The sequence below is a fragment of the Schistocerca gregaria genome, chromosome 2, assembly GCF_023897955.1.
Source record: "Schistocerca gregaria isolate iqSchGreg1 chromosome 2, iqSchGreg1.2, whole genome shotgun sequence".
NCBI lineage: Eukaryota > Metazoa > Arthropoda > Insecta > Orthoptera > Acrididae > Schistocerca > Schistocerca gregaria.
The window spans coordinates 375,158,032-375,169,626 of record NC_064921.1 but is presented as its reverse complement, the minus strand read 5'-3'; the positions used below and the strand labels follow the sequence as shown (position 1 = coordinate 375,169,626).

General features: G+C 43.6%; 1 protein-coding gene across 1 annotated transcript in view; it reads right to left on the bottom strand.

The window, feature by feature from the left end:
- Positions 1-427: 427 nt before the first annotated feature.
- The window catches only part of LOC126335782 (mitochondrial 2-oxoglutarate/malate carrier protein-like), a 66,684-nt gene continuing 55,516 nt past the window's right edge, over positions 428-11,595 (bottom strand). The window contains exons 4-5 of the mRNA XM_049999244.1: positions 791-1,004; positions 428-444 (exon numbers count right to left, since the gene is read on the bottom strand). Coding sequence (XP_049855201.1) covers positions 428-444; positions 791-1,004 — 231 coding nt within the window. The remainder of the gene's footprint in view (positions 445-790; positions 1,005-11,595) is intronic.

Below are 11,595 nucleotides of genomic sequence, written 5' to 3'. Positions count from 1 at the left end.
TAAATTAATGGAAAAATTATTTTAAATTGTTTTCGGCGAATTCCTGTGATCGTCCTCGATTCATACAACCATCTTATTTCCTTTGTTTTCGTTTTGCCTTTTCCCACATGGGGTCGTCATTGTAATGTATCGGTTTTGGCGATGTTAGTGACGTCTGGTGGCCGTTTGTGCTTCCTGATACCACCATTCCCCCCCTTGTGAAGAAATCTACGTGTCCCTCTTGTCTGCGGCTAGTGCAGCTCTTTATACTGAATTTCGAAAGTCTTTTTCTAAATCTTTGTGCAGTGTGCAGGTCGTTGGTACGTGTCCAGCATTTACCCAAAAAACCACACCCAGGCTGACTGTTTCAACAGCTCACATCATTAATCTGCGAAGCTGGCTTCCACCCGGGGCTGGCTTGTCTCCCTGTGTCCAGGAAGTGTGAGTGTTAGCGCTCTCGGGTCACTGTAATACAACCAGTAATTAGATTAAATATTATTTCATCAAAAAGTATAATACGATATTTGTTAATTAACATTTTCATTTGTCAATAAATATGACATGTGGGTAATAGGAAACTAGGGTTACTACTAACGAGATCCAAATAAGTGATATCTCCAATACAAATCTATAATGGGACGCATTGAGTTATCGATGAATACATTAATAGAATAGAAACGTTTTGCAGCTCAACAGTGTGTTAGGTAACTGATGTCCAGACACCGAGCTTGAAATCCAGTAAGAATGACGAACATGGAAGGTCCGCTTGTCAGAGTACGAAATGGAGTGAATGGATGGACGAGCGACTGACCAGAGGCGATGAGTGAGGAGCGCATGCCGGCATAGAAGGGCATGGAGACACCGAGGCTGAGCACGGTGCGCACCACGCTGTGGAGAGAGCCGGACCACAGCGCCCGCAGGCCATCCTCGTGCCGTATACGCCGCATCGCGTCCATCACGTGGCGGTAGTGGTGGCGCTTCGATTTTCGCAGCATTCCATCCGTCGCCATCCGCACCATCGCCACCTATCCGCATGACCAACAATTACCCTCTGCACAACGCTGTCACTTGCGCACATTAAGAGCTACTACACCAACGATAAATCTGACCATGAAATAGTTATGATGGAATCTTGGAAATTTTTTGGTGCCCATACTCCAAAAAGGGGTAAGTGCTGAAAAATGCGAATATCACGTAACTATCAGTTTAATAAATCATAACTGCAAAATACTGATGGGGATTACACTACTGGCCATTAAAATTGCTACACCACGAAGATGACGTGGTACAGACGCCAAATTTAACGGACAGGAAGAAGCTCCTGTGATATGCAAATGATTAGCTTTTCAGAGCAATCACACAAAGTTGGTGCCGGTGGCGACACATACAACGTGCTGACACGAGGAAAGTTTCCAACCGAGTTCTCATACACAAACAGCAGGTGACCGGCGTTGCCTGGTGAAACGTTGTTGTGATGCCTCGTGTAAGGAAGAGAAATGCGTACTAACCAGTTTCCGACTTTGATAAAGATCGGACTGTAGCCTATCGCGATTGCGGTTAATCGTATCGCGACGTTGCTGCTCGCGTTGGTCGAGATCCATTGACTATTAGCAGAATATGGAATTTGTGGGTTCAGGAGGGTAATACGGAACGCCGTGCTGGATTCCAAAGGCCTCGTATCACTAGCAGTCGAGATGACAGGCATCTTATCCGCATGCTGTAACGGATCGTGCAGCCACGTCTCGATCCCTGAGTCAACAGATGGGGACGTTTGCAAGACAACCACCTGCACGAACAGTTCGACGACGTTTGCAGCAGCATGGAGTATCAGCTCGGAGACCATGGCTGTAGTTACCCTTGACGCTGCATCACAGACAGGAGCGCCTGCGATGGTGTACTCAACGGCGAACCTAGGTGCACGAATGGAAAAACGTCATTTTTTCGGATTAATCCAGGTTCTGTTTAGAGCATCATGATGGGTGCATCCGTGTTTGGCTACGGTGAAAGCACATTGGAAGCGTGTATTCGTCATCGCCATACTGGCGTATCACCCGGCGTGAGGGAATGAGGTGCCATCGGTTACACGTCTCGGTCACTTCTTGTTCGCATTGACGGTACTTTGAACAGAGGACGCTACATTTCGGATGTGTTACGACCCGTGGCTCTACCCTTCATTCAGTCTCTGCGAAATCCTACATTTCAGCAGGATAATGCACGACCGCATGTTGCAGGTTCTGCACGGGCCTTTCTGGATACAGAAAATGTTCGACTGCTGCCCTGGCCAACACATTCTCCAGATCTTTCACCAATTGAAAAGGTCTGATCAATGGTGGCCGAGCAACTGGCTCGTCACAATACGCCAGTCACTACTCTTGATGAACTGTGGCATCGTGTTGAAGCTCAATGGGCAGGTGTACCTGTACACGCCATCCAAGCTCTGCTTGACTCAATGCCCAGGCGTATCAAGGCCGTTATTACGGCCAAGGTGGTTGTTCTGGGTACTGATTTTTCAGGATCTATGCTCCCAAATTGCGTGAAAATGTAGTTACATGTCAGTTCTAGTACAATATATTTGTCCAATGAATACCAGTTTATCATCTGCATTTTTATTGGTGTAGCAATTTTAATGGCCAGTAGTGTACTTACAGAAAAATGGGAAACCAGGTTAAGGTATCGGAAAATGAGACACAATACTGAATCTACAATTTATCTTAGAAGAGTGCTTCTCAGACCGGTATTTTTCTGAGTGGTAGAAAGCAAATGGTGGAGGTTACAGCATGTGGAACGCAAATACTAATAACGTCTTCCTCAGAGTCCACTCACTACAAAAATACTTTGTACAGTGCCTCTGTGGAGATGCAGGGAGCTGTGATCTCAACGAGTGTAGGACGCCGAGCTCGGAGCGCAGTAGTGTGGTCCAGTGAAATGCCCAAGACCGTCAGTGGCAGAGCGTTGGCTGTAAATACATTTATTTCTGGAGTCATACAATGGAAACATCTTCTCGGTGGCGTCGACGAACGTTAGCCAGGAGTTTCTGACACATCCAGCACAGTGGAGTCTATGCTGCATGCTGGAAGTCAAGAACTGCATCTTCAACACTGACGCGTCGGGCAGAATGGCGATCCAGGGTTCTGTAGCCATTCTCTACCCAGTTGGGATGCTGGTAGCAAGGTGCACTGCTTAATTGGAGTGCTCTCGAACCCATCGTAGTTTGTGCCTAGGTCAGTGGCCGGTAGATCTGTGTGGCACGGTGAGAAGTATGCCCAGGCCTCTCAACAAGAGACGGGAACAATTGCAGCATCTGTTCACTGCGGGGACATCAAGATCGGCCTTCTCCCGGACAGTGTCTGTGGCCGGCAGCTGGCAGGTCACACCTGGGTGACCCCCAGCTCAGGTCTACACATTAGTGGCATCAGTGGCATTCCACAGCAGTGCAGTGAATCAGGCAGGCCAGTGTCTTGTAGTTGAATTCAGTAGATGAATATTAGCCAGCACATCGTGGAACAACCTCGACATGGATTCACTGTAACTCACAATTCTGTCAAACTAAATGGTTACTGCCTGCCTGCAACGAAACAGCATTCAATAAAATCGAATCGAATGGCTTGTGTGCTACAGAAGTCGCAGTATTTATGCTGATCTGATCATGCCGATGACGTTATCGAGTTGCGTAGATGGAAGAATTTGGCCCCATTTTGTAAGGCTGATAACTGAGTGACCGTGCTGCAGTGTCCCTACTACGCCTCTGAGATCTTCTGCTTAGCTCTTTCTGCTATATCAGCATGCTGAAAGGCATTCCTGGATACAATTTACGTTTTGTTACAGCGCCGCGCAGTGCTGTCAGAATGATATTATGATTCGGCCATTCTGCTGGAATTGCATTCTCCACTCTGGGTTGTTGTGGCAGTGCCCCAGTTGTGTGTCTCGCTAATCGCTACATTGGTTTTTCTTCCTGGTTACGCTCTGACTGTGACACCGTGCTTGGGCCTGCATTGGCTCTGGTCGACACTTACTGGGGGAAAAAACTTTAAAAATTTACATTCACACAGAATTCCTTGCTGTGGTGCAACACATCTAAGACAGTAATTTTGAGACGTATGCAGGGTGCTACAAAAAGGTACGGCCAAACTTTGAGGAAACATTCCTCACAGAGAAAGAAAGAAAATATGTTATGTGGACAGATGTCCGGAAACGCTTACTTTCCATGTTAGAGCTCATTTTATTACTTCTCTTCAAATCACATTAATCATGGAATGGAAACACACAGCAACAGAACGTACCAACGTGACGTCAAACACTTTGTTACAGGAAATGTTCAAAACGTCCTCCGTTAGCGAGGATACATGCATCCACCCTCCGTCGCATGGAATCCCTGATGCGCTCATGCAGCCCGGGAGAATGGCGTATTGTATAACAGCCGTCCATAATACGAGCACGAAGAGTCTCTACATTTGGTACCAAGGTTGCGTAGACAAGATCTTTCAAATGCCCCCATAAATGAAAGTCAAGAGGGTTGAGGTCAGGAGAGCGTGGAGGCCATGTAATTGGTCCGTTTCTACCAATCCATCGGTCACCGAATCTGTTGTTGAGACGCGTACGAACACTTCGACTGAAATGTGCAGGAGCTCCATCGTGCATGAACCACATGTTGGGTCATACTTGTAAAGGCACATGTTCCAGCAGCACAGGTAGAGTACCCCGTGTGAAATCATGATAACGTGCTCCATTGAGCATAAGTGGAAGAACATGGAGCCCAATCAAGACATCACCAACAATGCCTGCCCAAATGTTCACAGAAAATCTGTGTTGATGATGTGATTGCACAATTGCGTGCGGAAGTCTCGTCAGCCCACACATGTTGATTGTGAAAATTTACAATTTGATCATGTTGGAATGAAGCCTCATCCGTAAAGAGAACATTTGCACTGAAATGAGGATTGACACATTGTTGGATGAACCATTCGCAGAAGTGTACCCGTGGAGGCCAATCAGCTACTGATAGTGCCTGCACACGCTGTACATGGTACGGAAACATCTAGTTCTCCCGTAGCACTCTCCATACAGTGACGTAGTCAACGTTACGTTGTACAGCAGCAACTTCTCTGACGCTGACTTTAGGGTTATCGTCAACTGCACGAAGAATTGCCTCGTCCACTGCAGGTGTCCTTGTCGTTCTAGGTCTTCCCCAGTCGCGAGTCATAGGCTGGAATGTTCCGTGCTCCCTAAGACGCCGATCAATTGCTTCGAACGTCTTCCTGTCGGGACACCTTCGTTCTGGAAATCTGTCTCGATACAAACGTATCGCGCCACGGCTATTGCCCCGTGCTAATACATACATCAAATGGGCATCTGCCAATTCCGCATTTGTAAACATTGCGCTGACTGCAAAACCACGTTCGTGATGAACACTAACCTGTTAATGCTACGTACTGATGTGCTTGATGCTAGTACTGTAGAGCAATGAGTCGCATGTCAACACAAGCACCGAAGTCAACATTACCTTCCTTCAATTGGGCCAACTGACGGTGAATCGAGGAAGTACAGTACATACTGACGAAACTCAAATTAGCTCTAACATGGAAATTAAGCGTTTCCGGACACATGTCCACATAACATCTTTTCTTTATTTGTGTGTGAGGAATGTTTCCTGAAAGTTTGGCCGTACCTTTTTGTAACACCCTGTATATCACATATGTATATATCTCATGAAAACGCCTTCTTGGGGTTGTAGGTAGTTTCTGCAATGGACCAGAAATTGCTTCATGATTTACTTCGCAACGAATGAAGGATCATATTGACGGAACAACACAACAGTATCTATACCTGGTGTCCCTCCTAACATTCGTCAGGCGCATTTTTCTGGTGTTTCAACCGATATTTGCAATTTCATTTTTCCAACGTAGGCCTATAGCAGGAGTCATCCCAGAACATTACAAACAAAATTATTTTTAAAGCGGAATTTCTAGTGTCCATTCGATAGAATGGTTCCAGATTAGTTTAGTATGATATCCGTTCTGTCGACACGTATTTAAAGGGACCGCAAAACTCAAAGAATAACCAGTACTCCAACAGCATTGGCTCTGGTCTACACTTACCGGGGAAAAAAACTTTAAAAAATTTACATTCACACAGAATTCTTTGCTGTGGTGCAACACAGTAATTTTGAGACGTATATATCACATATATTTATATATCTCATGATTGCTACCACCACGCAACAGCGTTGCTCAAGTCGCTCCTCGAGTACTGGTTAATCTTACGGCCCCTGTTACTACATATCGATAAAAAGAATAACTCATTAGACTAACAACGGAATGATCCAATCTGACACGAAGCCTACCCTGAAATTGTTCACACAGGAACAACACACCGAAAGAAATAAATAGTCAAAATTTTAGCTGCTAAGACGCTCTGCAAGTATTTAAAAATGTTCAAATTACTCAGTTTTTCCGCACGAAGAACATCTTATGAAAGCGGTTTCTACACCCCCTTCCTGCATAGCGCGGGATCCGGTGAATAAGCGGACACTGCCTTGACGGGAGAACGTAGCACCGCGCAGCGCCGTCTAGAGCGAAGTCCAAAGTGCACACACGCGAATTTTAAGTACTTACCACACCAAAAATGTCTCAAATGTTTAATTTTTGAATATTTCGTAATTCATACTGACAGGCAAACAGTTGCAGATGTAGCTGTAACACTCAAGTGACTGGCAGAGGAAATAAAAACAAGGCAGTGTATTATGTTACTTTATAGACGACTTCTACAATTGATACTTTGTTGACATGAAATATTTGTTACAAATTCCTGTAGCACGATTCTTGTGGTAATTTTTGAATACGTTTATTTTACTAATAATGAAACAGTTCCTTGTTTATACACTGTAGTCACAAAAAATGCAAAGAGTGTGGTGACGAAAACAAACGTTTTCCTTGTCCAAGATACACCTGATAAAACAAAATTTAATGCATTCAGGCACTGCACAGCAATGACTACTAGGTCTTCAACTCTGCTTCCGCCGTTTTTTCTCGAAGTTCGGGGCTTTATTGTGAAAAACTTACAAAAAATTGTGATTAATTGTATTGCCCATCGCTGGCCACTACATTATCCCATCTTTCGGATAGCATACGAATCCCGTGGCGGAAGAACTGGGCGTCTTTTGTGGGGATCCATGGATCGCTCGGGTTCGATTCCCGGCGGGGTCAGGGATTTTCTCTGCCTCGTGATGACTGGGTGTTGTGTGCTGTCCTTAGGTTAGTTAGGTTTAAGTAGTTCTAAGTTCTATGGGACTGATGACCATAGATGTCCCATAGTGCTCAGAGCCATTTGAACCATCCATGAATCGATTCAATTTTGAACTTGTTCATATGATCGGAAGTGATGGTCAGCCAGTTTGTATGCCACTGACGGAAAAAGTTGGTAGTCAGAGAGAGCAACGTATGGAGATTACGGCGGGAGGGATAGGACTCCTCATTTCAACGTTTCCATGTATATTTTGACGGGTTTTGCGACATGGGGTCGGGCACTGACCTGCTGCAAAATTACCTTTACGTGTCTATCGCTGTATCGTGGCCGTTTATGTTTCAGTGCCGGGCTCGAACGCATCAGTTGCTTTCTATAATCATGTCCTGTGACTGTCTTCGTCTGTTTCAGTAGCTACTAAAACGTTCTTTCTTCCACCACCATGCCGGTCTTCGACATCAAAACCACCGTTCTTAAGGCGTTGAAAACATTCTCTGCGCGTTCTTCCACTAATAGGTCCCTCACCATTGGTCTTACCCAGCATTTTAAGAGCCACAGCCGCAGATTTCTTCATGTTAAAGCAGAAAATTAAAATATCCCGCAAATGGCGAGAAATAGGTACGTAAGTTGAGTACTTAATCAAGAATGACCTTATTTATGATGCAATCACAAATCGACTAATATTTTTTAATGCATTATGTTTACAAATGCCTAAGCTGACTATTACACCTTTTACCAACCATCTGAACCCCACTTGCCGCTATTGCACAATGGCGGAAGCAAAGTTGTAGACCTAATAGTTTTATTTAGACGGATGGAGTAAGAAATGGTCGTAGCTGTTGTTCTGCATATTGATCTGCGTACCAGACATACTTGATCAAATTCGTAAAAAGTGATGATGCAAACTGACTACTCACAAATGACTGAAATGTAACAACACTTTTACGCTGATAAATCTGAAATGACAGAGTTATGGGAAATATACTGTCCGATAATTTACTGAAAAATGCTTTACACAGTCGAAAAAATTTCTTTATTGAGGAACTGAATCATACTATTAGTTCAGAATGGAATCCGAATTATACTAAGTCTTTTCGTCGTCGGGATTTTGCTACGTCGATCACAAGATTTTTGCAACTAAACAGTCTTTTTTTTTAATTTTTAGGATTACGTACCTCAATCGGTAAAAACGGAACCCAAGGATCGCTTTGTTCTCCGTCCGTCTACTTTCTGTCCGACTGTCAAAAATTCCTTTTACCAGGAACGGGTAGACATGTCTAGTTGAAATTTATGTCACACACTAAGATACTAAGATCTACGGCTCCTTGACAGTGTAAAAAACTGAAGCTTCCACGTCAATGCAGTCAAAAGATGCGTCCATTTATGTCACATACTTGGATACTCGCAAACTCGCTCATAAAAACCTATAGGATATTTCTCGTTGACCTAGAATCATAAAATTTGGCAAGAAGCAAGATTTCACAATACAAACAAAAGGAAAAAATCCAAAAACTGTAAATTTGTAATTATATAAGACGAACCAATAGTTTTATCGTTTCTTATCTGTCTGTCCGTTCGTCCGTCTGTTGAGACCCATTTTTCTCAGGAACTGGTTGGCGAATCAAGCTGAAATTTGTTACATACTAAGGTCTCAGGCTCTTGGCGACGTAATAAATGTAAGTTTCTAAGTCAATGCAAGCAAGTCCCATATTTTGACACTCGCAGACTCCCGCACCAAGGTATGATCAGAGTAAAGTTTTAAGCGATGGGAAAGATCCACTATGGTTTAACAGTCATGTGAGAAAAGCGCAACGTAAGCAAAGAGCACTTCATCTCAGGTTCAAGAGAAGTAAAAACCTAGCTGCCAAAATAAACTGAACGAAGCGAAAATGAGCGTAAGGAGAGCAATGAGAGAAGCGTTCAATGATTTTGAAAGTAAGACGATGTTAACCGACCTGCGTAAAAACCCTAAGAGATTTTGGTCGTATGTAGAATCAGTAAGTCGGTAAAAATCATCTATTCATTCTCTCAGCGACCACACCGGCACCGAAACGGAAGATAACAGAGAGAAGGCCGAAATACTAAATTCGGTATTCCGAAGTTGTTTCACCGCGGAAGATCGTAACACTGACCCTCCTTTCAATCGTCGTACGAACGAAGATATTGAAGTAACCGATCTCGGAATTGAAAAGCAGCTACAATCGCTTAGTAGTGGAAAGGCGTCAGGACCAGATGAGATACATGTAAGATTCTATAAAGATTATGCGAAAGAACTTGCTCCTTTTCTAGCAGTAATTTATCGTAGATCGCTTGAGCAACGAAAGGTACCTAACGACTGGAAAAAAGCGCAGGTCATTCCAGTTTTTAAGAAAGGCCGTAAGATAGATCCACAAAATTATAGACTTAAAGCGTCGACGTCAATCTGTTATAGAATTATGGAACAAGTTTTAAGCTGAAGAATTATGACGTTTTTGAAAAAGGAACATCTCCTCTATAAAAATCAACATGGATTCCGCAAACAGAGATCCTGCGAAACTCAGCTCGCTCTGTTGTTCTATGGGATCCACAGTGAAATGGACAAACGGCTCTCAGGTTGATGCTGTGTTCCTTGATTTCTGTAAGGCATTTGACACCGTCCTGCATTGCCGTTAACGAAAAAAATACGAGCTTACGGAGTATCGGAGAAGACTTGCGATTGAATTCAAGACTTTCTTGCAGACAGAAATCAAGACGTAGCTCTTAACGAAAGAAAATCGACAGATGTAAAGGTAATATTCGGAGTACTACAGTGAATGTGATAGGACCGTAGCTGTTTACAACATATATAAACGATCTAGTAGAAAGCGCCGGATGCTCTTTAACGCTATTCGCAGATGATGCAGTTGTCTATACCAAAGTAGCATTGCCAGAAGATAGCAAGAATTTGCAGAACGACCTGCAGAGAATTGATGAATGATGCAGGCTCTGGCAGTTGACCCTGAACGTAAGTAAATGTTACATATTGCGCATACGTAGCAAAAGAAATCCACTACTGTACAGCTGCACTATTGATGACAAACAGCTGGAGACAGCGTCTGCCGTAAAATATCTAGGCGTAACTATCCACAGCTACGTTAAATGGAATGACCACATAAAACAGATATTGCGAAATGCAGATACCAGACTCAGATTCATCGGAACAATCTGAAGGAAATGTAACTCATCCACGAAAGAAATGGCTTGTAAGGCGCTTGTTTACCCTATTCTTGAGTATTGTTCATCTATCTGGGATCCCTAGCAGGTAGGACTAATAGAGAAGATAGAGAAGATCCAACGAAGGGCGGCGCGTTTCGTCACGGGATCGTTTAACTGGCGAGAGAGCGTCACAGTGATGCTAAACAAACTCCACTGGCAGACGTTACAAGAGAGGCGCTATGCATCACGGAGAGATTTACTATTGAAATTTCGGAACAGCACTTTTCAGGAGGAGTTGGACAACATATTACCACCCCGGGCAGACATCTCGTGAATTGAACATGAGGAGAAAATTCGACAAATTAGAGAAATTTTGCGAAAAACACGTTCATTTTACGTATGTGTCCATACACATATTACAGTTGCTTGTTGCAACAAGCAACTATGAGTAATATGTATATGGGCATAGCCTGTTGCACAAGGTGCTTTATGTTTTTAAATATTTTAGCGATGACAAACCTTTTATAACATGGTATTTTTATCCACTTGCCTTCTTGTAAGTGAGGTCAGCATAATACGAACGTGTTTTACAACAGATTTTAAGACCTGACGATGACAGCGTAGTCTTTTGAAATCGGTTATCTTAGATAAAAAAAATATTTTATACTCTCTTGGCTATAGAATGTTTTAACAGCCAATAAGCTGATCGAAAGAACTGTTACAGCTTTGAATTTAAATGAAAACACTGTTTTGGAGATTGGCTAGGAAACGGCCTGTCCCCTCAGGACAGTAGTAGATTTTTTCTGGTAAAAGCCGCTAATGGGTATGCTTCAGCCCTGAATGCACTAAAAGTGTCCACATACCGACTAGGTACTAGGTAGGCACGAGAGAATGGTCAAGTGGTTACTAGCGGTCGTGACCTGGGTTGAAGGTCGAAGTGAAGTGTGTCTGTCGAGTTCCAGCCTTGGTATGAGCACACGACTTTGTTTTCTAGCATTCAGGCGTGGTAGATGGTATCAGAGTATACCAGCGTTTCCTTTAATTAGCACTTTCGATTCCAAACACCTCCCTTCCAGCAGCCCCCATCCCATCCTTGACAGAGGCCGCCTCCATGGCAGGTGTGTACTGTGCATTTGAACAATCTGAGGTTTCATTGTGGGTATTTCTGTGACCACAAACTGTTGAAGATGAGGAAAGATAAAG